A 27095-nucleotide genomic window follows, 5' to 3' on the forward strand; every position below is an offset into this window, starting at 1 on the left:
AAAGGGATCCCAGGACACAGCAACTGTCGTAAATATGAGTCACTAAGCATCTGAATTTTGATCACGTGACCACGAGGGAAGCTGCAATGGTTGTTAAGTGGGAAAAACAGTCCCCGTTTTTTCAGTGCCATTGTCCCTTTGAACGGTCACTGAATGAACCTCTGTAAGCCGAGGACTCCCTGTATTTCCCACACAGGGCAGAAGACTCGAGAACAGCAACATGGGATTTGGCATAGAGGAAGTCAACTTACGATCGTAATTGAGCCATAAGCCATGGCGGTCCTAAGTCGTTTTCCATCGTTAGGCAGGTCATCACGTGGCTGTGCCAATTTTACAACCTTTCTTTTGTCCGGCAGTCGTTAAGTGAATCACCATGGTGGTTAAGGGAACACCACAGTCGTTAAACCAGCCCGTTGTCCACAGTGAGCATTTTTTTTTTTTTTTGGTTGCTTTTGGGCCCTAAGACAGGACTAGAACTCACTGCTGTGTGCTCTTCCAGTCTGGGGCCTTAACCCCAATGTGCCAGCTAATCGTCTGCCTCCTTTCAGATCCACCGAGGGATTAAGGGGATCGTCCGGGACAAAGACACGGAGCAAGGCATCGCCGATGCCATCATTTCCGTTGACGGCATCAACCACGACATCAGGACAGGTACCAAAAAGGCTGGGCATGGTCCGTGTGGGCAGCCGGTGCAATGGCTCTCCCCGTTAAAACTCCTCTTCCGTTTACCAATAAGGGAGAATGTTGGTAGCTCCAGGTTAAGCGGAGGGTGGTTTTCTTGCAGATGTTTCATGACCCAACTAGGTAACAGCCTTAGGGTTAGAAGGGAGGGGGCGTTTACGGAGAGGAAGAGGAGGAGGAGGAGGAGGAGGAGGAGGAGGAGGAGGAGGAGGAGGAGGAGGAGGAGGAGGAAGGATGACTGTGGTGTCCATGGTGGTCTCTGAGCTGGGTGGCTTCCTTGCAGACGTTTCATGACCCATCTAGGTAACGTCAGCAGTGCTGTTCAACATTACTGATGATGTTACCTCATTGGGTAATGAAACTTCTGGAAGAAAACTGCACCAGGGACCCCAAAGTCATCCTCCTCCTCCCCCTCCTCTTTGAAAACCCCACTGCCTTCTAGCACTGATAATATTCCTTAGTTCGGTAATGAAACGCCAGCAAGAAAGCAACCAAGCTCAGAGAGCACCAAGGACCCCACAGTCCTCCTCCTCCTCCTCTCTGCAAACCCCACTGCCTTCTAGCACTGATGATGTTACCTAGTTGGACCACTAAATGTCTGCAAGAAAACAACCAAGCTCAGAGAGCACCAAGGACCTCAGTCCTCCTCCTCCTCCTGTTGCTCTTTTCCCCATCCTCCTTTGTTCCTCCTCCTCCTCCTGCTCCTCTCCACAAACCCCCCAACCCTTCAAGCACTGATACTATTCCCTAGCTGGGTAATGAAAGGTCTGCCAGAAAGCAGCCAAGCTCAGACACCACTAAGCACCCCTCTTCCATTCCCCCGGCAGCTTTCGATGGGGACTACTGGCGCCTGCTCAACCCCGGCGAGTACGAGGTGACCGCCACGGCCGAGGGCTACCACCCCGTCACCCGGACCTGCCACGTCTCTTACGAGAACAACCCCACCCTCTGTGACTTCCGCCTGACCAAGACCCCCAAGCAGCGTCTGCGAGAGATCCTGGCCAAGGGCGGGAAGGTGCCCAAGGACCTGGCGCTGCGTCTGCGCCAGCTGCGTCTGCGCCAACTGCAGGCCCAGCGACAGGCCCAGTGAGGGCAAGGAAAGGCCGCAAGGCAGCGCCCCGAGGAGGACGCGGCTCTCGGGCCCTTCTTCCGCCTGGGGGTCCTTTCGGTTTGGGGAGGCTTGCGAGAATGCCGGCCCTCGGCCCCCAAACGGCGAATGTGCCTCCTGGACTTTCAAAAGAACCGAGATATTCTAGCCTGGCATTTTATGGAGAAATATGGTGATAGCTTTGCAAATACCTGAACGTTTCTCTTTCCTTCCTTCCGTCCTCTCCTTTTCCCGTCTTTTGTTTCTGTTTAATTCCTCCATTTCCTTCCTTCCTTTTCTTCTTCCTTCATTCCATTTTTATCCTTCCTTTCCATCTTTCCTTTCACTTTCTCCTTCTCTTACTCTTTTCTTATCATTTTCTTTCCTCTCTTCGTTTCCTTTTCTCTTTTACCCCTTCCTTCCTTCCTCTACCCTCCCTCCCTTCCTCCTTCCTTCCTTCCTTTCCTTCTCTCATCCCCATCTCCCTCCCTCCTTCCTTCCTCTCCTTTTCCCCTCTTTCGTTTCCGTTTAATTTCTCCATTTCCTTCCTTCCTTTTCTTCTCCTTCCTTCATTCCATTTTTACCCTTCCTTTCCATCTTTCCTTTCACTTTCTCCTTTTCTTAGCCTTTCCTTGTCATTTTCCTTCCTCTCTCCCTTTGTTTCCTTTTCTCTTTAACCCCTTCCTCCCTCCCTCTACCTTTCCTTCCTTCCTTCCTTCCTTCCTTCCTTCCTTCCTTCCTTCCTTCCTTCCTTCCTTCCTTCCTTCCTTCCTTCCTCCTCCTTCCTTGCTTCATCTCATCCCCATCTCCTTTCTTCCTTCTTCTCCTTTTTCCCTTTGTTTATGTTTCTTATTTCCTCCATTTCCTTCCTTTTTTCCTTCTCTTTCATTCCATTTTTTCCTTCCTTTCTATCTTTCCTTTTACTTTCTCCTTCTCTTAGCCTTTCCTTCCTTATCATTTTCTTTCCCTCTTTGTTTCCTTTTCTTTTACCCCTTCCTTCCTCTAATTTTCCTTCCTCCTCCCTTCCTTCTCTCATCCCCATCTCCTTCCTTCCTTCCTCTCCTTTCCCCTCTTTCGTTTCCATTTCTTAATTCCTCCATTTCCTTCCTTCCTTTTCTTCTTTTTTCTCCTTCCTTCATTCCATTTTTTCCTTCCTTTCCATCTTTTCTTTCACTCTTTCTCCTTCTCTTAGCCATTCCTTCCTTATCATTTTCCTTCTTCTCTCCCTCTGTTTCCTTTTCTCTTTTATCCTTCCTTCCTCTACCTTTCCTTCCTTCCTCCTCTCACCCCCATCTCCTTCCTTCCTTCCTTGCCATTCAGACAAGCTTTCTTCTCTTATTACTTCATCTCTCCCACAGTTGAATTCCGAACACAAAAAAATGAAGATGCGGGAATATCACGGCTAAAAGAGTACAGGCAGTCCTTGGCTTACGACCACAACCGAGCCCCAAAATTTATGCTGTTAAGCGAGACATTTGTTAAGTGAGTTTTGCCCGACTTTGTGGCCTTTCTTGCTGCAGGGGTTAAACGCATCGCTGCAGTTCTTAAGTTAGCAACACGGTCATTAAGTGAATCTGGCTTCCCCGTTGACTTTGCTCGTCCGAAGGTCGCAAGAGGGGATAACATGACACACACACACACCCCGGGATACCGCAGCCGTCGTAACTATGAGTTGCCAAGCCTCTGAATTTTGATCACGTGGCCATGGGGACACTGCAACGGTCGCAAGTGTGAAAAACGGTCCTTAGTCATTTTTTTTTCAGTGCCATTTTGGTCACTAAACAAACGGTTGTAAGTTGAGGACTACCTGTACACCTTCTACAACTTAGTCCCCTACCCCACTTCTCCCCCCCACCCCAACTCTGCATTCTACACCGTTTTCTTAAGCCCCACGAATGGGAATGACCCAAAATAGGTCACAGCTTTGCGTCCGGCAGGCTGGTCCTGGCGGAACCGGCTGTCTGCTTCTCCGGATCAGGAAGTCACGGGGGTGCTTGCCAGGCAACATTTGGGGCAGGGCAGGAGAATCCTGCCATATTATGAGAATGGCTTCCATGAAAATTGCCGCTTCCTTGCGAGTCAAGGGGCCTTCAAAGAGTTTTTACCAAATAAATCCTTTGGATATTTAATCTTTCCCAGGTTCCGTGCTTCTGCTTTTTATTTTCTCGCCTTCTGCAGAAGACAAAGGCCACACCCCAGTGGTGGGATTCAAATTTTTTTTTACTACTGGTTCTGTGCGCGTGGGTTGGTGGGCATGGCAGGGGAAGGATGCTGCAAAATCCCCCTTCCCTCCTCACCCCACTAACTGTTCTTTGACCCAACCCTGTTACCGGAAAGAAAATCTCAAACTCACTAACTCAAACCTTCACAGCTTTAATCTACAAATAAACTTCTTCGTAGATAAAAAGATGGCTTGCAGCCAATTAGCCCAACCAGAAAAGCCTTGACAGAATTCTTCAGATAAACCGGAGTCTCCACACACAACACTGAGTTCTTCAAAAAAAAAAATTGCTTTCTGCAAAAGCAAAAACCCTTTGAAACCAGGCTTATATTCCCTGAAGGGAGGGGCCATTACGTTGCATTCTTAATCCCGAGTCGCCCGTGCTGCTCCAGCTGTTCTCTTCGACAAATCATCCTGCGCTCACTCACACTTAGCACAGGCTTCTCGGGAGCCTCCTCCTCACTGCTGCTGGCTAATCACAATACTAACCTGCTTTCCAGCTCTGTTCTCCTGTGCAGGGCAACCAATGAAGACCCAGCCATTCAGCTGGGACTCAATGGGAGGCAGAAAAGAGATGGGGTTGGCGGGGTCAGTCAAAAGAGGTGGGATTGACCGGTTCTCCCAACTACTCAAAATTTCCGCTACTGGTTCTCCAGAACTGGTCAAAACCTGCTGAATATACCACCTCTGCAACACACCAAATTGCCAAGTAGTGTAGTCACACCTTCATGCTGGTTAAGGCCTTGCTGTGAAGATCTACCTGAACAATTATTAGAAGGGGCGAGTTTTGTCAGCCCAACGGAAGAGTGGAAAAAATGAAACGGGCTTACGTTTGTGAAGTTGGAAGGGGATGGTTTAGGGTAGCATTTCTTAACCTTGGGTCACTTTAAGATGCGTGTGGACTTCAACTCCCAGCCAGCATATGATGCCCAGAATTACAGAAAGGGGTTTCTAGGTATGGTCTCAACAAGGGGCACTTTTGTGTGACATGGGCAGCTATACAATATGAGAGAGACAGAGACAGATTAGCCCAGAGGTCCTCAAATTTGGCAACTTTAAGACTTGTGGTCTTCAACTCCCAGAATTCCTCCTCCAGTCATGTTAGCTCAGGAATTCTGGGAGTTGAAGTCCACAAGTCTTAAAGTTGCCAAGTTTGGAGACCTCTGGATTAGAGGGAGACACAAAGAGAATGGAGATAGATAGGTACAGTGGAGATAGGTAGGTAGGTAGGTAGTAGATGAGAGAGGGAAGGAGGGAGGGAGGGAGGGAGAGAGAGAGGGAGAGAGAGAGAGAAAGTTAGCACTCACACCCTTTCCTAGAAGAATGAAATATTTTGAGGAATATTATTAAAAGGCAGGATAAAATATTTTCCCTAAAAGAAAAACACAAATCTTAAGGTAGACGCAAACTCAGAGCTCCAACTCCCTGCCTTCAGCAGATATTTTGTGCCCATTGAGAAAGATTGGGCCATCCTATCTACAAAACAAAAGACCTCCAGCTCCAGGATGATGGGATTAAGACATGATCTCTCAGGACGTAATAGGATTAACCCTCTACCATCTAGCAGCAGAGCTTCACTACATTGCGTCACCCTCCAAACTTCAACCAAACTTAGCTCAGACAAACTTGACCCCTACATGGCCCCATGGGAACCTGACAACAGCCAACAGAATACACGTTCTTGCACAGGAACAGGAGGTTCAAGTGCAAAGCCTAAGAGAAGGTATAAAAACCGCTCACTCTCAACTCCATGTGGTCAGTTGCACCAGAACCTCCTGGATTGGAACTGGACCTGGATGTTTCTTCCAACAATACATAAGCTAGATAGATAAGATAGATGGATGATTGATGGATGATTGATGGATAGAAAGACAGAAATACAGAATGGAGATAAATACAGTGGAGAGATGATAGATAGGTAGGTAGGTAGGTAAGAAGGTAGGTAGATAACAGATAGATACATAGATAGATAATAAATAGATATAATAGATGATAGATAATAAATAGATATAATAGATATGATAGTTAGATGATAATATAGATGATAGATACATAGATAATAGATAGATATAGATACAATATAGATAGATAATATAGATGATAGATACATAGATAATAGATATGATAGATGATTGATAATATAGATGATAGATACATAGATATAACAGATACGATATAGATGATAGATAATATAGATGATAGATAATATAGATGATAGATACATAGATATAATGGATATGATATAGATGATAGATAATGCAGATGATAGATTCATAGATAATAGATATGATAGATGATTGATAAATATAGATGATAGATAATTGATAGATGATAGATAGATGATAGATAACATAGATGATAGATTCATAGATAATAGATATGATAGATGATTGATAGATAATATAGATTATAGATACATAGATATAATAGATACGATATAGATGATAGATAATATAGATGATAGATACATAGATATAATGGATATGATATAGATGATAGATAATAGATGATAGATTCATAGATAATAGATATGATAGATGATTGATAAAATATAGATGATAGATAATAGATAGATGATAGATAGATGATAGATAATATAGATGATTGATACATAGATATAATAGATATGATGATAGATAACATAGATGATAGATTCATAGATAATAGATATGATAGATGATTGATAGATAATATAGATTATAGATACATAGATATAATAGATACGATATAGATGATAGATAATATAGATGATAGATACATAGATATAATGGATATGATATAGATGATAGATAATAGATGATAGATTCATAGATAATAGATATGATAGATGATTGATAGATAATATAGATGATAGATAATAGATAGATGATAGATGATAGATAATATAGATGATAGATACATAGGTAGATAATAGACAGATATAATAGATGATAGATAGATAAATAGATATGATAGATGATATTTAATAGATGATAGATTGATAGATAGTAGGTAGGTAGGTAGATGAGAGGGAGAGATTAGAGAGAGAGAGAGGAGACACACACACATAGAAACAGATGATAGATAGGATGGATATATATTAGAGGCAGACAAAAAGAAAGAAGATGGGGAAAAACTCACTTAACAAATATGTCACTTAGCAACATAAATGTTGGCCTCGACTGCGGTCCTACCTGAGCTAACCCACCACGTGACGGCTGTTTCCCTCCCAATGAATCCTGGGAACTATAGTCCCGACGCCTGCACTGCCGCCAGGTGCAAACGGCGAGATCTGCGCTTGCGCGGCGCAGAGGCCACTTGGGAGGAGCTTCCGAGGCCCCCTTGGAGCCTTGGGGACCTTTCCTCCACCTCCCATCCCGTCCGCGGAAGGGCGCGCAGGCGCGCCGGCGGCCGCACGTGCAAGCCTGGCTGACCACGCCCCTTTCCCCCCCCAGGTCCAAAGAATGAGTCCTCCGGGCTGCCGATTCTTACCATAGAGGTGGGACGGTCTCTCTCCGACTTCTCGGGGAAGAGCCGGAAGCGCGCTCGCCATCCGGAAATGACGACGTTTGATGCGGCCAGTGCGTGGCCGCGGCGTTGCTGCTGAGGGCGGCGGTGTCGTAGAAGGCGAAGGCGGCGTTGGCCCGCAGGTACTTCGGACTCCCAGGGGCAGAAGGCTGACGAAGGCTTCCTTATCCGGGCAGCGAGAGCGGGCCGCCCCCCAGGGACTCTCGCGTCCGTGCGGCTCCCAACGGGGTGGCTTGCCCTCCATTGTGTGTGTGTGGGGGGGGGGGACTACAACACCCATCGCCCGCGGCTACCGCAGAGACTCTGGTTTTCTCTAGCCTGGGGCCGCCAGATGCACAGAACTGCCGTGATTTCTCTTCCACGGTTAGCCTACTACGTAGTTCAGCTTAATCAGAATAGAGCTGGAAGGGACCTTGGGAGGTCATCTAGTCCAACCCACAAGCAGGAGACCCTGTAGCATTTCAGACGAGTGGCTGTCCAGTCTCTTCTTAACCGGTTTAACATTTTTATTGGGTGATAAGATAAAAACCAATCTCTTCTTTAAACACCTCCAGCCATGAAGCACCCACAACTTCTGGTGGCGAGTAGTTCCACTGGTGAATTGTCCTCCCTGTTAGGAAGTTTCTCCTTCATTCCAGGTTGCTTCTCCCCTGGATTAGTTTCCAATCATTGTTTCCTATCTTGCCTTTTGGTGCTTTGGAAAATAAATTGACCCTCCTCCTGTTTGGGGCAGCCCCTCAAATACTGGAAGGCTGCTATCATGTCCCCCACCCCCCATAAAAGTCCTTCTTTTCTCTGGACTAATCAAACCCAAATCTTGCAACCCGTTCTTTGTATGTTTTAGTCTCCAGGCCTTTAAACACCCTGGTTGCTCTTCTCCGCACTTTTTCCAAAGTTTCAACATCTTTTTTTGTAATGGGGGCAAAACTGGGTGCAGTATTCCAGGTGCGGCCTTACTAAGGTTGTATAAAGCAGTACTAATCCTTCACATGGTTTTGATTCTATGCCTCTGTTTATACAACCCCCGGACTGTATTAGCTTTTCTTGGCTGTTACTGCACACAGCTGGTTCATGTCTAAATGATAGTCCACTAAGACTCCAAGGTCCCTCTCACAGTGACTGTTTTTGAACCAGGTTTTGCGAAATCTATACTTACACCTTTGATTTTTTTCCCCCTTCCTAACTGTAAAATCTTGCTTTTCTCCATATTTTGTTAGATAGGGCCCTTTTGTTCAGGCTTGCTAAGATCTTTTTGCATCCTGAGGTGTTGGCTTCCCTAGTATGCCCTTCCCCGTGTGTGAATTACAACTCCCATCATCCATGATTCCCTCTTCAAGCACTCCAAAAGCATAAGACTAAAAGGCCCATCCGCCACAGTTTATAGGTCCCAACAGCTTATAGGTTGTCCCAAGTTATATAGGTTATATATAACCTATAACCCTTATAGGTTATAGGTCCCAAAACTAAAAGATCCCAACAGCTTATAAGTTGTCCCAACCTGGTCCTCGATTTTTTTTTCAAGGGACACACTACCCATCTTCCACAATTTATATAGGTATTGCTGTTAGGGTTGATGCCTGAGCCACTCTTGGTGGTTTGGGAGGTGGGAATTTATTTGGTTGTGCCTTCTGATCGATTGTCTTTTTTTTCCTTTGGTATATTTTGTTTTTATTTTTTATTTATAAGCCACCACGGACATAGCGGTCTCCAAAATTTGAAAGAATCAATGCAGGTGGTCTTCAACTTACAACCATTTATCTAGTGACTGTTCAGAGTTATGATGACACCTCAAACCATTCATATTGACGACTTTTTTTCACTCTTATGTTGCAGGTCACAGGATCAAAATTCAGATTCAGGATCAGAATTGAGATGTTTGGCAATGGACTCCTATTTATGATAGTTGCACTGTTACAGTTCTTAAGTGAATCACTGCAGTGGCACGGTTGTTAAGTGAATCTGGCTTTGTCGGAAGGTCCCAAAAGGGAATCACTTCAACCATCATAAATAGGAAGGCAATTAATTGCCAAGCTGCTGGATTTTGACCCAAAATACCAAATATAGCTCAAATGCTATTTTATCTGGAGAATCAGAGAAGAGGGACAGCAGAAGCTGGTAGCTGCCCTGAAAAATTCCCTTCCCCACAGCAAGGGAAGCTGAGATGGTTAAAATGCTTATTTTATCCAAATAAGAGATTATATTTAATTTTGTCTCTAGTTCGAAACTGCTTCCTGACTTTGGGTTTGCAATGTGGGGAAAAAAGATATGAAAATTCAATTCTGTTTTTGTAAATTAGACTTATTGTTATAGAAACGGCTTGAATGTACTGGTGTGTAAAAGGAAAACGTTGTGGTTGCAATGTTGTTCCCTTTGACTGTGCCAAAGAGAGTTAGAAGTCGGTGCTTTTTTCCTTTTTTTCCTTCCATTATGCTATACCCCCTCTTTCCCCCTTCCTCTCTTCTTACTTTTCAATGTTTTTTCCTTTGTATTTCTTCTTCTACCTCCACGTGCGTGCACACACACACACACGGCAAAATACCACTCACGCATCATCACAAAATCTCCAGAACCGTAAAGGCTACAACCTTGAAATTTGGCCCGTATGTTCCTCTTGGCTTCTAGGTGCTCACTAAGAAAGGATTTTTCGAAATGACCATCAGAGCATTAGTATTTCCTATATTATTATTATTAACATGCTCTGATGCTAAGGAGTTCTACTCCCCCTCCCTACCTGAAATGAAATCTGTTCCAAATGCAAAACACAAGCAGAGGAGTTTCAGTTTCACAGCAACACCAAGCAGCTTTAGTACAGAACAGTTGAGCTAAGCCACGCCCAGGCTCCTTGCTGTCTCCTTGCTCACACAGCAAATATTCGTTCAGTTTCCAAACAGCCCTCAACTCTCTCGCACACTGACAGGACGCTAGCCAGGTGAATACCGATGGATGCTGGTAGGCAGAGGCAGGAATTTCTCCCCCTTATTTTCCTCCCCACAAAACTAAGCCCGAACACATAGTTTTGTAGTGAAGCACGGGTATCCAGCCAGTACTTGGATAAACTTAAGAAAGAAGTTTTAATAAAAAGAAAAATTCCAAGGTGATCCCAAGCAAGAAATGCTCCATTATCTTCTCCGTTAACTACCTCCCTTTTGATTTTTCTTTCTTTTCTTATCATCAAGGCGTCTCTGGATTCTCCTTGCTGCCTCTTGACCCACCCACCCCGCCCAGCGCACCATGGTGTCTTACCACATCCGCGAGTACTGTCCCGGGGACCACGAGACCGTGCGGGACTTGTTCGCCACCGGCATGAGCGAGTACGTGCCCACCCTCTGCCTCCACGTGCTGAAGCAGCCTTGGGTCATCCTGATCCTGGCTTGCACCTTCAGCCTCCTGCTGACCAGCTCCAAGTCGTTGCTCCTACCCATCCTGGCCATCACTTTGCTGTTGGCCGTCGGGCAGCAGCTCCTGGGTTACATCTGGTCCATGTACATCGACCGCTGCCTCCAAGAGGACCTGCTGGACATCCAGGCCACGTACCTGGGCCACAAAGGCTCGTGCTTTTGGGTGGCCGAGGTGGACGAGTGCGTGGTGGCCACCGTCGGGGCCAGGCCCGCTGAAGGGCAGCGCAAGGAACTCACCTTGAAACGGATGTCCGTTCGGAAGGACTACCGGGGTTTCGGCATCGCCAAAGCCCTTTGCAAGACTGTGATCGGTTTCGCCCGGGAACACGGCTACTCTTCGGTGGTGCTGAACACCCTCATGGTCCAGCACGAAGCCCGGGCGATGTACGAAGGGGTTGGCTTCCGCAAGTACCACCACTACGTCCTCCCCACCATCTACGGCAGGCTGGCCCACTGTACGATTTCCAAGTATCGCTACGACCTCCCTAGCGCCGAGTGAGGCAACCTGCCTGAGGAGGTTGCCTTCCCGGTGATTGGCTGGATCCGCCCTGGCGCCCCCAAATTCCTTCATTCCTCCACCTGGGACGCATCTGGTGGGAAAGCCAACCCAAGGGCAGGGGGGTGAGGCTTTTGACACACACTGCGAAAGAGTTGTGTCTCTCCACTTCTGGATCTTGGTTTTTCAAGGAAGGGCGTTCTCAGTTTTCAAGGAGGGCTTAAAAACTTTGAAATGCAAAGGTTTTAGCGACGTGGGAAGGAAAATTCACACACACACATACACCCCGGTCTCCTCGCAGTGTCTTTGCAAGTGAGGAGGAGGGGGGGAAAAATTCTACATTTTTATTTGCAGAGAAGAAGCAATTCGCCATCTGCCCCCATTGGCCATGGAATTGGGAGGGGTAAACAATTTTAAAACTCACATACATCCAGAGAGCTGTTCACATAGCTGTTCACACCCAGAATAAACACCCTGTTGGCTGTTTTTAATCCAGGGTGCCTTTTTTTGGTGGGGCTATCGTGCTTGACTTTAGAAGGAGCCTTTTCCGCCCTTCTTCCAAGATACCCAGCCACCTGGCATTCTGCTGACTTGGAGACAACGAAAGCTTGGGGTAATAGATTAACAGATAATCAGAGTTGGAAGGGACCTTGTAGGCCAGGGGTGGGCAAACTACAGCCCGCGGGCCACATCTGGCCCGTTGGTCTTTTTAATCCGGCCCACCGAAGATTGGTACAGAATTAAGGTTTGATGTGAATGATTGAATGATTGCATTCATTTGATTTTGACTTGTAATGACAGGCATTTCGACACCAGGTGGCGGCCCGTCTGTCAAATTTTAAAAGTCAATGAGGCCCCCGAGCCAAAAAGTTTGCCCACCCCGTTGTAGGTCATCTAGTCCAACCCCCTACCCAAGCAGGAGACCCTACACCATTTCTGACAGATGGGAGTCCAATCTCTTGAAAGTCTCAAGTGATGGCGCTCCCACAACTTCCGAGGGCAACTTCTGTTCTGTTGGTTGATTGTTCTCACGGTCAGAAAGTTTCTCCTTCTTTCCAGGTTGAAATTCTCCTTGTTCACTTTCCATCCATTATTCCTTGTCTGGCCTTTGGGTGCCTTGGAGAATAGCATGATCCCCCTTCCTCCTCCCTGTGGCAGCCCCTCAAATATTGGAAGATGCTCTCCTGTCTCCCCTGGTCCTTCTCTTCCCTAGACTAGCCAGGCCCAGTGTCCTGCAACCGTTCTCCAGTCCCCTCCAGAGTCTCTTTATTTCCTAGTTTGTGGCCTTCGTACAAGAACACCTGCAAAGTAACCCCACTACTACAGGATTTGCACCAATTCCCCAAGCCACCCCCTCAAAAAAAAAACCACACATGGTGTATATCTTAGGAGTAGTTCCTCCCTGTGGTGGATTTCAACGCCTGGAACTCCCAGCACGAGTGCACCTAGAAGATGCCCAGCTGAGGAGGGCAGCCTCGGACTAAGATTCTATCTTCCTGGGTCTTTTTGAGCCATGTTCCTACCTGTGGAATCGTGTTCCTTTTTTTTTTTTTTTTCCCCAGATTGGGAGGGGTCTTATTGTTTCTCTCATACGGGTAGTCCTCGAATTACGACCACACTCGAGCCTCAAAATTGCCATTCCTAAGCTAAAAAACATGTTCAGTGAGGTTCCATTTTACGGCCTTCGTTGTTAAGTGAGTCACTGCCGTGGTTCCCTGAACGGCCGTGTTGCTCGCTTATCAACGGCAGCGATTCACGTTAACGGCTGTGGCAAGAAAGGGGGCAAAATGGCAGAACTCAAAACGTCTCACTTAACAACCGAAAATCTTGAGCTGTGTAAATGGGATTACAGGGGAGAAGAGGGGATCTTTCGAGGAAAGAGAAGCTGAATTTCATTGGTTCAGGACTTTCTTTTTGGGCCAGCCAACTAAGGATTGTCACACTCTTAATTTTAGGAAAAAGGTAGAAAACCCAGCACTGGGTTTGTGGGTGTTTTGTTTTTTAGTTAGGAAAAAATTAAGGTTTGGTGGTCCGTTATGTAGAGAAAGTAGAATATTAGAGACGATCCTCCTAATCATACAACTGATTAAATTAAAAGTCTTGAAATTCAGGACAGAAAAAAATGAAGTTGCTTCGGCGGGATCTACTGAAAAACACGGGCTTGATTTCCACAAGATGGGGCTGGACCGGTGAGGCCTTTGGATTTCTCCAGTCGGCCATTTTTAGTTCTGGCAAGATGGTGGCCCTGCTCCCTGCCAGATTTCTTAATAGGAAAGATGGTGTGTGAAGGATGAAGGTGACTTTAGTCTGGTTGGTCTAGTGGTTAAGGCAACCAGGCTAAAAAGGAGATGGTGAGTTCTAGTCCTGCCCCAGGTACGAAAGCTGGCTGGATGACTGGATCAGTCACACACTCAACTCCACTTCACAGGGTTGTTGTGGGCTGGGTGACTTTGGATCAATAACCAGGAGACAGTGAGTTCTAGTGCCACCACAGGCATGAAAGCTGGCTGGGTGACTCAACCTAACTTCACCTCAAAGGGTTGTGGGCTGGGTGACTTTGGATCAATAACCAGGAGACAGTGAGTTCTAGTCCTGCTTTAGACATACTGGGTGACTGGGTCAGTTAACTCTCAACTCCAACTCACAGGGTTGTGGGCTGGTGACTTTGGATCAATAACCAGGGGTAAGTGAGTTCTAGTCCTGCCACAGGTATGAAAGCTGGCCGGTCACTCTACATGGTTGTGGGCTAGGTGACTTTGGATCAATAACCAAATGACAATGAATTCTAGTTCTGTCCGAAGCACAAAAAAGAGGTAGGTGACTTTGGACTAATCAAGAAAAAAGTGAGTTCTAGTCCTGCTTTAGATACGAAAGGTGACTGGGTCAGTCATTCAACCTAAGTCCACCCCACAAGTAGTTGTGGGCTGGGTGACTTTGGGTCAATAACCAGGGGACAGTGAGTTCTAGTTCTGTCCTAAGCACGAAAACCGACCGGGTGACTTTGGACTAATCCAGAAAGTGAGTTCTAGTCCTGCTTTGGGGGTGAAAGCCTGCTGGGTGACTGGGTCAGTCACTCGCTCTCAACCTAATCCACCTCGCAGGGTGGTGGTGGGCTGGGTGACTTTGCTTCAGTAGCCAGGAGACCGTGAGTTCTAGTTCTACCCTTAGCGTGTAAGCCGCCTGGGTGACGTTGAGCCAGTCCTCGGGAGACTCGGGAAATCTAGTCCCGCCTTAGGCACACGCAAAAAAAAACCAGCTGGGTGACTTTGGACAGCTCTCTAGGCGACAGGGAGTTCTAGTCCTGCTTTAGGCACGAAAGCTGGCTGGATGCCTGGGCCCATCGCTCACTCTCCACCTAGTTCACCTCCCAGAGTTGTGGGGAAAATAGGAAGAGGAAGGGCCAGTGGGTATGTCCGCCACCTTGAATTATATCTAAAAATAATAAAAAGGTGGGATTTTTTTTTTTAAAAAAACAACTTCAATTTACCTCACACCGTTGAAAAATTGGCTCCATGGCTCTTCTATCCATTTGTGCCTACACTGATATCTGAATGTGTCTCGCGCTCAAAGCAGCGACTCCGTTGTCCTGAGGGATGGGGGGGTGTTGTGCATTTTGGGGAAAATAAATTGGATTATTCAATAAAGTTGAAATATTTCTAAGCCCTGTCCTTGTTTGTCTTACGGCGCTCTGAGTTTGAGCCTGGGGGAAATTGGGGAGGGGAGAACTACACTGCAGTTGTATTTAGAATAGAATAACAAAGAGTTGGGAGGGACCTTGGAGGTCTTCTAGTCCAACCCCCTGCTTAGGCAGGAGAACCCGACACCACTTCAGACAAAATGATTAGCCAACATCTCCCAAATTGGAACATAAAATAACAGTGTTTGGAAGGGACCTTGGAGATCATCTAGTCCAACCCCCCTGCTTGAGCAGACCATATATACCATTCCAGACAGGTGGCTATCCAATTACTTCTTCAAAACTTCCAGTGTTGGAGCATTCACAACTTCTGGAGGCAAGTTTTAATTGTTTTCACTGTCAGGAAATTCCTCCTTAGTTCTAAGTTGCTTCTCTCCTTGATGAGTTTCCATCCGTTGCTTCTTGTCCTGCCTTCTGGGGCTTTGGAGAATAGCTTGACTCCCTCTTCTTTGGGGCAGCCCCTGAGATATTGGAAGACTGCTATCACGCCTCCCCTAGTCCTTTTTATTTATTTGTTAAATATTTTTCCCACCTTCCTCGCCACGGGGCTATTCTGGGCCCACTTACAACAACAAAACGTGAAAAGATTTTAAAAAGTGAAAAGATTTTAAAAAGTAAATATAACAACACTAATAAAACCAAACAATGGAATTCAGGTGGTCCTCAACAACCACAAACGGAGCCCAAAATTTCCATCGCTGAGACATTTGAGTTTTTCCCCATTAGACGATCTTGCTTGCCACGGTCGTTAAGCAAACCGCGGCAGTCGTTAAGTTAGCCACACGGTCGTTAAGCAAATCCGGCTTCCCCGTTGACTTTGCTCGTGAGAAGGTTGCCAAAGGGGATTCCAGCCCCACCCCACCCCAGGGACGCCGCGACCGTCGTAAATACGAGACAGTGGCCAGGCGCCTGGATGCTGTCCCGGTCACGTGACAAACTGGCCATACGTCACTTATTTCCCATGCCTTTGTAACTTCGAGTCACTAACTGAATCATCGTAAGTCAAGGACCACCTGTAAGAGCATGAAATTAAAAAGTTGGGCGGAAGGGAAATAGGAATCGGAGGCGGATGTTTAAACGCTGGCATTTTAATATTAGCAGTGTCAGGATTCCGGCACTTCACCCCAATTAAATCATGAGTCTCGAGCCAAACTTCTAAAACAAAAGATTTATTGGGAGTTAACATGTCCGGCACTGCCTGGGTGTAGCCGACACTGAGGCACATCATTCATTGTCACCCTTGACCCTGGTTTTCCCCCCACCCCTCTGGGCATATTATAATTCATATTCTCCAATGGTGTGGAGCCAATAACTTGGCCCTCAACACCAAGAAGACCAAGGAGATGATAGTGGACTATATAGAAGGAACAGGTCAAAAATCCAGCCCTTGCTCATCAATGGAGACCGAGGGGAGCAAGTGGTCAGTTTTAAATTTCTGGGTGTTACCCTAAAAGAGGACCTGACCTGGGGGGCTCACATTGCAGCCCTGGTCAAAAGGGCCCAGCAGAGATTATACTACCTGAGGCTTCTCAGAAAACAACAACTGGATGGAAAACTGCTGGTGACCTACCGCTGCACCATAGAGAGTATCTTAATTTACTGCACACCTCTGTATGGTTTGCCAATTGCACTGTGGCAGATAGGACAGCGCTCCAGAAGGTTAACGTTTAATCATGGGTTGCCCTCTCCCCTCTTTGGAAGAGCTTTAGAGCTTTCACTGCCTTGAGAAAGTTCAAAACATTCTCAAAGATCCATCTCATCCTGGGCACCCCCTTTTTTTTTTTTTTTGAACTATTACCATCTGGCAGACGGTACAGGATAATGAAAACAAGGACAAATAGGCTGAAAAACAGCTTCTCTCCCAGGGCGGTAGCTCTTTTGAATTCTACTGTATGGTGCAGTGTCGGTGTGGTGTCAGGGTTTTTTGGGGTTCAATGTGTGGAGTGTGAAAGATGTGTGTTTGTGTTGATTTTCATGGTTATGATGTGCACTGAAGATGGTGTTTTGATTTCGTTGTACGAGGTGCAATGACAATAAAGTAAACTAAACTAAACAATGGGACACGTCCATAGCCCAGAGTCATCAATCATGCTCTCCAGTTAGAATTTTGCTTGGCACAAACTTCAGTCACCTTATTACTATCTTTGAAAACTATTTATGGAATGCACTTTCAGTTTGCAAGCTGCCCCACTGCCCTTTCAGACCCCTTTCCCCCCCCCCTTTCTGTTGGCAACTCTAAAAAGACCAGAGAAATATTTTATGAGTTGACAAGCAGATGTATAACGGAGCATGTTAGTGCCACAGTTAATAAGTCATCCATCCGTAATTCATTAATCCATTGTTTTAATTGGGGGGAGGGGGGAAATCGATGGGGAACTCATCAAATTTGCAGACGACACCAAGCTGGCAGGAATAGCCAACACTCCAGAAAGCAGGCTTAAGATCCAGAGGCATCTGGGCAGATTTGAACATTGGGCGCTATCTAACAAACTGATGAAAAAAGTAAGGTTCTAACTTTAGGCAAGAAAAACAGAATACGCAGGTACAGTATATGTGGTGCCTTGCTCAATAGTAGTGAAGCAGTGTGAGAAAATTCCCAAAAGGTATTAATACTATTTGCAGAAGTTATTTGACTTATATATTGCAAGCTTTAGAAAATACAGGGACTTGCTGAATGTAACATGGAACCTGATCTATGAACGTAAAGTGACCTATGTACTAGACCTTTTCTGTAATGTATTGTAAGAGGTGGCTACCAGAAGTAACAGATGGTGTAAGATAATACCATATATGGAAAATGTAGCAAGAGAGAAAACTCCTTTTCTGTCATGGTATAGCCAGATTAATAGTTACTCCCTAGGCGTTACACCTCGGGAGTAACTCAGGGTTCAGAATTTGACATGTTAATGCTCTGAACCTTTGCGCAAATAAACCTGTTTCTCCAACCCTTCGTGGTCTTGTGTCCTGAACTGGTGACTAAGATTGCTGCAACAGTAGTAACTGAGAGAGGGTTCTCGGAGTCCGAGTGGACAACCATTTAAATAGGAGCCAGCTGTGTCCAGCAGTTGCCAAAAAAGCCAATGCAATCCTAAGTTGCATTAGCAGAGGGATACAATCGAGATCAAGTGAGTAACTAATATTACTCTATAAAGCCTTAGTAAGACCACACCTAGAGTACTGCACCCAGTTTTGGTCACCACAATATAAAAAAGATGTTGAGACTCTAGAAAGAGTGCAGAGAAGAGCAACAAAAGAGGATTAGGGGACTGGAGGATAAAACATATAAAGAATGGTTGCAGGAAATGGGCCTAGCTAGTCTAATGAAAAAGAAAGGACCAGGGGAGACATGACAGTAGTGTTCCAATATCTCAGGGGCTGCCCCAAAGAAGAGGGAGTCAAGCTATTCTCCAGAGCACCTGAAATCAGGACAAGAAGCAACAGATGGAAACTAAGCAAGGAGAGAAGCAACCTGAAATTAAGAAGAAATTTCTTAACAGTGAAAACAATTAACCAGTGGAACAGCTTGCCACCAGAAGTTGTGAATGCTCCAACACTGGAAGTTTTTAAGAAGAGATTGGACAGCCATTTGTCTGAAATGGTGTAGGGTTTCCTGCCTAAGCAGGGGGTTGGGCTAGAAGACCTCCAAGGTCCCTTTCAACTGTTATTCTATTTTATTCTATTCCAGTTCCTGCCTCTCCTCCACCAGCCCATCACAATAAAAACTCTTTGCGTTTCCTTCCACTAATCTAGGCAGACTTACTGATCTATTTATGATTTAAATTTATACAGCCAGCCCTCAACTTGGCCATTATTGGGCTCGGAATTTTGGCGGTAAGTTGAATTCTCCCCTTGACCGGATTCAATTTTGGGTCTTATTTTTACAACGGTCATTAAGTGAATCCTGCGGCCGTTAAGCCAAACCATTCTTCTGAAGGAGCCCGGTTTTGCCACTCACTTGCAAAGCAACGTCCCAAATCAAAGAGCCAACAGCCATAAAGGCGAGCACCCAAAATGCAGTCATGTGAGAGGCCATCGTAGCTTCAAGGTCGGGTCATAAGTACAGGTAGCCCTAGACTTAAATAACAGGTTCATTTAGGGGCTGTTCAACGTTACAACGGCAACTATCAAAAAAAGGGACTTACGACCGTTTTTCCTTGGCCGCATCCCCATGATCAACATTCAGACTCTCGACAACTGGTTTATATTTACGACCGTGGCTGGGGTGACGTGATCCCCTTTTGCGACCGTCTGACAAACAACGTCAGTGGGGAGAGCCTGATTCACTTAACAACCGGGCAGCAAGAAAAGTCGTAAAATGGGACAAAGTTCACTCCACAAGGTCCCTTCCAACTCTGTTAATCTGTGAAAAGTTGCCAGGTCAGCAAACTTTTTTTTTCTCCTCCCCTTAAAAAAAACCAAACTACATTTTACTGCCTTGCAGTAATAAAGCAATGAAGTTCCAGGCAAAGTCCGTGGACTTTGTTTTGTGGATCAGCCTAAAAAAAAAAAAAAGGGAAGTCTCTAAAGCTGAATTGTGATTGGTTTAACCTCCAAGTCACGATGAACAAGCCAGGCGTTCAACACATTTGGGCACAAAATGTTCATTTTTTTCGGCGGGGGGGAAGGACGGCTTGTTCTCCAGCACCCACGAGCCCTTTGAATCCTTTCGATTTGATTTCATCTAAAAAGCGGATTGAAATCCCGCAGCTCCGATCCGGGTTTTGCTATACATGATTGACTCCAGTTTTAAAGGGTTCATCAACATCGTGTCTGTGTGAATTCTTTTTTTTTTCTTTTCATCACTCGGGATCCTGCAGAAGAGAAAGCAAGCTGGATCCCCCCCAAGATCCTTTTAACAGCCTCTTGGACTAAAAGGTAGGTTATAGAGGCGACAATAGGAACCGGGATGGGGGGGGGCATGAGTTGTACAATAAGAAAATTATTCTTTTTCTTTTCTTTTTAAAGTGTTTCCTCCTTTTCATCTGGTGGTTGTCCTGGTTGGCTGCTGTTCTTGCAAAAAAAAAAAAAAATCTCTCCTCCTTCCTTTCAAGATCATGGCTGCAATCATAGATGGTCAGAAGAAGCCAACACCTGAACACCTGGCGGCAGGTAAAAGATGTGGGGTGGTATGTAGCAATTCACCTTTACAAGACAGAAATCCGACCAACTCTATCTGTGTTTCCCCCAAAATAAGACCCTGTCTTATATATATATTTTGCCACCCAAAAAAAGGCACCAGGTCTTATTTTCGGGGGATGTCATCCACTGACTAACCTCACCTGCGTGTGTCGCACTCAACCTCCTTTTTGCTGTCAAGAGCCTTCAGGAACTTTCCGGAAGGCCTCTGCAGAGGATAAGAGAGCTCTGGATCGATCCAGAGCTTTGTTCTCAGCTACAGAGGCCTTCAGGAAAGCCTTGCCAGTCTTGTCGGCTGCAGAAGAAATGGGCCGGCCAGGCAGGTGTGCGAGGCCTGGCTACAACTGTCCAAAGGTAAGTAGTAGGGCGGCTCCACCCCCCTCCCAATCCCCAACCTAGCTTAATTTTTACCCGTGAACTCTGGAGTGGGCAGGATCTTAATTAGGCTTTATTTTGGGGGGTAGGGCTTATATTGGGCACACGTGTAAAAATCAAGCTAGGTCTTACTTTCAGGATAGGTCATATTTTCGGGGGAAACAGGGGTATTTATTTATTTTTTACCGCCAGCAAAACGACCATCCCGGCTTAAAACCTGACTTGCAAAAGACTCCTTTGGCACGGAATGCAGGCCGTCCTCTCCTTACGACCAGAGTTGAGCCCCAAATTTCTGTTGCTAAGCGAGGGGGTTGTTCAATGAGTCCCACCCCCTCCCCATTTTATGATCTCCCTCGTCGCAGTCATTAAGTGAACCCCTGCGTTGTTAAATTAGTCACACGGTTGTTAAACGAATCTGGTTTCCCCCCCCCCCATGGATTTGGCTTGTCAGAAGGTTGCAAATCTCCCCCCGGACTCTGCAACCGTCGTAAATACGAGTCAATTGCTGAGTGTCTGAATTTTAATCACACGGGGGTGCTGCTACGGTTGTGTGAAAAACGGTCCTAAGTCCCTTTTTTCAATATCGTTGTAACTGAACGGTCATTAAATGAACTGTTGTAAGCCGAGGATTTCCCGAATTGGCCAACACTAATTCGGTACAAGATTCCCCCAGGGATCCTGCTGCTTCTGTTTTGATTCTTCAAAGATTGCCCGTTTCTTTGGCTTCCAGAGATGAGCAAATGGCACATCGCCCCAAATAAGAAATAAGAGATATCTTAATGAGAATGAGCCAAGAGACGGTTGGAGAAAACCAAAACAAAAAAAAAATTAGGGTCATTGTCTACTAGATTGTGGACTTTTCAGAAACAGTAATGGGTGTTTTGTTTTTTAGATTTGAAAGTTTTGCTTGGCCTCACTTTTCCATGATTCCATGATTAAATTATTTAGTAATTTTTAAAAAGTAAATTATGAAGGAAGCAGAATGCTTCCTGTGGGGATCAGGCCAGTGTTACTCAAGTTGGGCCACTTTAAGATGGGTGGACTTCAACTCCCAGAATTCCCCAGCCAGCACATGCTAAATTCTAAATTCTATTCCAATTCCTATTCCTATTCCAAATTCTATTCTCAATTATATTCTATTCTCAATTATATTCTATTCTCTATTCTATTTTCTATTCCAATTCTATTCCAATTCCAATTCTATTCTCAATTCCTATTCCTATTCTATTCCTATTCCTATTCTAATTCTATTCCAATTCCAATTCTATTCCTAATCCAATTCCTAATCCTATTCCAATTCTATTCCAATTCCAATTCTATTCCTAATCCTATTCCAATTCTATTCCAATTCCAATTCTATTCCTAATCCTATTCCAATTCTATTCCAATTCCAATTCTATTCCTAATCCAATTCCTAATCCTATTCCTATTCCTATTCCAATTCTATTCCAATTCCAATTCTATTCCTAATCCAATTCCTAATCCTGATCCTATTACTAATCCTAATCCTATTCCAATTCTATTCCTACTCCAATCCTATTCCTAATCCTATTCAAATTCCTATTCCTATCCTATTCCTATTCCTATTCCAATTCTATTCCAATTCCAATTCTATTCTAATCCAATTCCTAATCCTGATCCTATTACTAATCCTAATCCTATTCTAATTCTATTCCAATTCCAATTCTATTCCTAATCCAATTCCTAATCCTGATCCTAATCCTATTCCAATCCTACTCCTACTCCTAATCCTATTCAAATTCCTATTCCTATTCCTAATCCAATTCCTAATCCTGACCCTATGTCTAATCCTAATCCTATTCCTATTCCAATTCTATTCCAATTCTATTCCTAATCCAATTCCTAATCCTGATCCTAATTACTAATCCTATTCCAATTCTATTCCTACTCCAATCCTACTCCTAATCCTATTCAAATTCCTATTCCTATTCCTAATCCAATTCCTAATCCTGACCCTATGTCTAATTCTAATCCTATTCCACCCCATCCCATCCTTAATTGGAGCTGAGATGTTCAGAAGACGGACACCTGTCCCTCTCCCTCCGTCACTTCTCTGTAAGTGACATTTGGGCTCCCCAAACCATGGACTCCTCCTCCTCCTCCTCCTCCTGCTGTTGTTCTTCCACATCTTCTCTTTTCCAGGACGGGAGAAACGTGGCTCGGTGGCAGTAAAGTACCACATCCGGAAGTATGAGGAGAGAGACTATGAGATGCTGCGCACTTTTTACATTCAAGGGATCAAGGAACATATTCCTCGGGCGTTGTGGCACTTTCTCAGCTCTCCTCAGACACACCTGGGGCTTCTGTCCGTCTTCCTCCTGACCTACCTGAGCTCGGCTTCCTACACCATCTCCCTGGCGGCCGTGTCCATCTTCCCGGTGGTTGGCGTGCTTTTCATGAAGAAAATGTGCAACAACTATCTCCAACATGCCCTCACCACGGACATGATGGACATCAGGAGGACCTACCTGGAGACCAAGGACTCCTGTTTCTGGGTGGTGGACACCGGAGAGGAAGTGGTTGGCATGGTGGCCATCATCCCTCCGGAGAACCCATCTTGGTGGGGCAACGCCCGGGAGCTGAAGCGTATGTCCGTGAAGAAGGAGCACCGAGGCCAAGGGCTCTCCAAGGCCCTCATCAAGACTGCCATCCAGTTTTCTCGGGAGCGCGGCTACCAAGAAGTCGTGTTGGGTACTTCCATGGTACAACGCATTGCTCAACGGATCTACGAGAACATGGGCTTCCACAAAGTCCTACAGACGAACCCTTCTTTCTTAGCTAAGTTGGTAGGCGTTTCGGTCTACTGGTATTACTACAAAATCCCAGACACTCACTGAGGTCTGCGCCTGAGGTCACAATTCCACCTTCCACAAAGGGAGAACGAGATATAACATTCAGACTCGATGGCTCAGCAGGCAGGCTCAATGTCAACTCACAAAGCATTCCTGGCTTGCTCTCGAGTTGCCATAAGAAGGAGGCCGGGAGTGGGGAGGGAGAAAGATCTGATGGGAGCAGTTCGGTTGGTATGACCAGAAGAACATTCCACGCATACCTTCCTCCAGATTGTGTCCCAGGTTACCAGAGCCAGCCGGAAAGGCGTGTTTTCTACAGCCCGGGAAAGTCCTTAGTTGGAGAATGTGATTTATGACACACCCTGGGACGAGGGGGAGGGGAAACAGGGTCATAGGTGGGCAGTAAATTACGTAGAGCAGAGCCAACTGCACTTGGGAAAAGGGCCAACACGTTGCTCCTAATAAATAATTGGATTTCTTTTGAAACTTGGCTCGAGGCTCATGAATTAATTAGGGCATCCGTTGGAACCCTGACACTCAAACTTTCTCCTGGTTGGAGTTGAACCAACTCTCTGAAGAGGCTCTGTGTGGCCTGAGTTCAACCCACCTAAAACTGGTTTCCCAACGGAAGGGTCTTTGAACTCCTGTTTATCCGTCTGGCTTAACATACCTGAAAGGATGTCCCAGATATAGCCTACCCTTGGAAGTGCTTACACCCTGTGGATTGCCGGCCATAGGTTTCTCACGGAGATCTTCTTGTTTAAGTCCTATCCTCCTTCATCGGCCAACAGCTTTTAAGAGAAGAAACATGCTGGACCCTTTGCCAAATCTGTAGTAGAGAAAGGGCGGGGGAGACAAAGGGAGAAAGAGAGACAGAGAGAAAAGAGAAAAAAGAAAAAGAGAGAGGCAGAGAGAGGCAGAAAGAGAAAAACAAATAGAGAGACAGAGAAAGAGAAAGAGAGACACAGAGAGAGAGGAAAAAGAGATAAAGAGAGAAGAAAGAGACAAAGAGAGAAAAGAACAGAGAGAGAGACAGAAAGAGGAAAGAAAAAGAAAGGCAAAGGGAGAAAAGAGAAAAAGGAAAAAGACACACAGAGAAAAACAAATAGAGAGACAAAGAGAAAGAAAAAATGAAAGAGACATAGAGATAGACAAAGAGAAGGAGAAAAAAGAGAGGATAGACACATAGAGACAGAGGAAAAAGAGAAAGAGAGAAAGAGGACAGAGAGAAAGACAGAAAGAGGAAAGAAAAGACACAGAGAGAAAAACAAATAGACAGAGAGACAAAGAGAGAAAGAAATGAAAGAGATAGAGAGACAGACTAAGAGAGAGACTAAGAAAGAGAAAAAGAGGATAGAGAGACAGAGACAGAGGAAAAAGAGAGAAAGAAAGAGACAAAGAGAAAAGGAGAGCAAAAGACAGAAAGGAAAAAGAAAGACAAAGGGAGAAAGAGACAGAGAGAAAAGAGAAAAATGAAAAAGAGATACACACAGAAAAAGAGAGACAGAGAAAGAAAAAAAGAGACACAAAGAGAAAGAAAGAGGAGAAAGAGAGAGGAAAAATGAGAAAGAAAGAGAAGAAGAAAGAGGGGGGGGAAAGACAAAGGGAGAAAGAGAGACAGAGAGAAAAGAGAAAAAAGTGAAGAGAGACAAAGAGAGAGAGAAATAGAAAAACAGAAATAGACAAAGAGAGAAAGAAAGAAAAATGAAAGTGACAGAGACACACACAGAGAGAAAGAGAAAGCGAGAGGGATCGTCCCAGGGATTGTTCTCAAACTGGGAGAAGCTTCATCTCCTTGGTGCCTTTAGGACTACAATTTCCATGATCCACAGTCAAACAGGCTGGGCTGATGGGAACTAGAAACCAGCATATCTTTGATCTGGAATTTTAAAACAGCTCAAACCCAGCTTCAGATTTTGGCCGTTTACGTCTTAGTTTGTTTTATTATTCACTTTATTTCCTTATAAAACTTGATATTTTCAAATTTTAAGGAATTGTCCTCTTTATCCTTCAGCTACGCCTGAATCCTCCCCACCCCCAATAATAAATTTCTCCCCTTTTCTCTATGCTAAGCGCACCAGAGTTGGCGCCCTTCCTACACTCTGCCAAAGAACTAGAAGATTTGATGGGGAAAACCAGGAAATTAAAAAAAATATGACTCCTTTTCTTTGGCAAAACATTTTGCTTTTTTAAAATATTTTTTTCCATATTCAAGTCAAATTTTACTTTAAAAAATGAACGTCTTATTCTATCCTTTTCAACTACACTAGTTTTTCTTTATTCCAAACTGAAGAATTTGGGGAGTTGAAATCCACGCATCTTTACAGTGGCCAACTTTGAAAAAAAAACTTTTATCTAAACAACTTTGACTCGCAACTCACTCTTATTTGAGCGATCTCTCTCCTGCCAGCGCCTCTTATACATTTTTGTTTAAAATAGGGACTTACGACCGTTTTTCCTTGGCCGCATCCCCATGATCAACATTCAGACTCTGGACAACTGGTTTATATTTACGACCGTGGCTGGGGTGACGTGATCCCCTTTTGTGACCGTCTGACAAACAACGTCAGTGGGGAGAGCCTGATTCACTTAGCAACCGGGCAGCAAGAAAAGTCGTAAAATGGGACAAAGTTCACTCCACAAATGTTTCACTTAGCAACGGAAATGTTGGGACTCTTGTGGTCGTTGAGTTGAGGACTACCTGTATATACCAGATTGGCGGATTGAATTTGAAGTCCATCCTCACTGCAGGAAGTTCTCGACATACAACCGACGGAAACCCTCCCCCCCAAAATTGTAGCAGGCCCACTTTCTGGTTCACCAAAGGTGCCCACACCTACCCACTTGGAGTCACCTGCCACCAGGTGTACTTCAAAACAGCTGCACCTTATGGCTGTAGTGGCCCCCTGCATCTCTCACCAAGTTGGGGGGGGGTTGGACTAAACCAGCGGTCGCCAACCGGTGGGCAGCAAGAAAATTTTGGTGGGCCGCAGAGAAATCTCACCCCCAGAACACCCCCCCAAAGCAATTAATCCAGGCTGCGCAGAAACACAAGGCTGCGCAGCCCACATGGCCTGCGGGAACCCTCCCCACCCACTGACTCCTTACCCGGCAAACTTGTCTGCTAAATTGCTATTTTTCCGACCATCAGGTGTTTTGCTGTGCCGGGAGATTTAGATTAGCTAGGAAGCAGGAAATGGTTGGATTTCTTGCTTTCTGGCTAGTCTTTAGATCTTCGGCTCTGCTTTTAAGCACAGCCGAACCTCCCTTAGGACTGAAGGTTCAGTTATTCAGTGCAGACTCACGGCAAGCGATTTTATGTGACAGACTGAGCTAGCCGATGGCAGATAGATAGATCTCTGAATGAATCTGTGATTCTGTGAGCATCTCAATCTGCCCGCCTGCTTTGCCTGATTTGGAGTAAAAGTTGCTCTTTTTTGTAAAAAATAATAATCAGTATTTATATCAATATTTATAATATTGACATACAAGCCATGCTCAGCCAGTCACATGACCACCAAGCCACACCCACAAATCAGGCCACGCCCACAGAACCGGTTAGTGGTCCCTGGGATTTAAAATGATGAGTTTGGTGGTCCCTGAGGTCCAAAAGGTTGGCGACCCCTGGACTAGATGACCTACGAGGTCCCTTCCAACTCTGTTAATCTGTGAAAAGTTGAGGTC

The 27095-nt window shown here is 45.3% G+C and overlaps 3 protein-coding genes and 2 long non-coding RNA genes across 13 annotated transcripts in view; 4 read left to right on the forward strand and 1 right to left on the reverse strand.

Moving 5' to 3' along the window:
* Positions 1 to 3906, forward strand: part of CPXM1 (carboxypeptidase X, M14 family member 1) — a 32456-nt gene extending 28550 nt beyond the window's left edge. Inside the window, 2 exon segments of the mRNA XM_087962618.1 lie at positions 549 to 651; positions 1509 to 3906. Coding sequence (XP_087818744.1) covers positions 549 to 651; positions 1509 to 1771 — 366 coding nt within the window. The 3' untranslated portion in view covers positions 1772 to 3906.
* Positions 1 to 7378, reverse strand: part of LOC148130621 (uncharacterized) — a 26572-nt gene extending 19194 nt beyond the window's left edge. Inside the window, exons 1-2 of one of the 2 annotated variants that reach the window (XR_015749139.1) lie at positions 7163 to 7378; positions 4820 to 4985 (exon numbers count right to left, since the gene is read on the reverse strand). This is a non-coding gene — a long non-coding RNA (uncharacterized LOC148130621). Of the gene's footprint in view, positions 1 to 4819; positions 5071 to 7162 lie in introns of those variants that run through there. The other variant, XR_015749138.1, reaches the window with a different exon arrangement.
* LOC113427798 (N-acetyltransferase 8F1-like) lies at positions 7313 to 11881 on the forward strand. Of its 2 annotated transcripts, none has more exons than XM_026690336.2 (2): positions 7313 to 7618; positions 10673 to 11881. In XM_026690336.2, exon 2 carries the CDS (start codon positions 10728 to 10730, stop codon positions 11391 to 11393), a length of 666 nt encoding a protein of 221 aa, XP_026546121.2. In that variant the 5' UTR covers positions 7313 to 7618; positions 10673 to 10727; the 3' UTR covers positions 11394 to 11881. The 2 variants fall into 2 exon arrangements, with proteins under 2 accessions (XP_026546121.2, XP_087818755.1); XM_087962629.1 differs by having other exon boundaries at positions 7526 to 7859.
* Positions 11882 to 12210: 329 nt separating this feature from the next.
* LOC113427799 (uncharacterized) lies at positions 12211 to 14852 on the forward strand. The gene is made up of 2 exons (XR_015749137.1): positions 12211 to 13941; positions 14141 to 14852. It is a non-coding gene; the product is annotated as an uncharacterized LOC113427799 (long non-coding RNA).
* Positions 14853 to 17462: 2610 nt separating this feature from the next.
* On the forward strand, positions 17463 to 23897 carry NAT8 (N-acetyltransferase 8 (putative)). Of its 7 annotated transcripts, none has more exons than XM_087962622.1 (3): positions 17463 to 17629; positions 20053 to 20196; positions 22762 to 23897. In XM_087962622.1, exons 2-3 carry the CDS (start codon positions 20142 to 20144, stop codon positions 23454 to 23456), a joined length of 750 nt encoding a protein of 249 aa, XP_087818748.1. In that variant the 5' UTR covers positions 17463 to 17629; positions 20053 to 20141; the 3' UTR covers positions 23457 to 23897. The 7 variants fall into 7 exon arrangements, with proteins under 7 accessions (XP_087818748.1, XP_087818753.1, XP_087818750.1 ...); XM_087962627.1 differs by having other exon boundaries at positions 17474 to 17629; positions 20139 to 20213; XM_087962624.1 differs by having other exon boundaries at positions 17474 to 17629; positions 20139 to 20196.
* Positions 23898 to 27095: the final 3198 nt, after the last annotated feature.

The sequence above is a fragment of the Notechis scutatus genome, chromosome 4 (assembly GCF_049901735.1).
Source record: "Notechis scutatus isolate UNSWTSFEM ecotype Mainland chromosome 4, rNotScu1.2, whole genome shotgun sequence".
NCBI lineage: Eukaryota > Metazoa > Chordata > Lepidosauria > Squamata > Elapidae > Notechis > Notechis scutatus.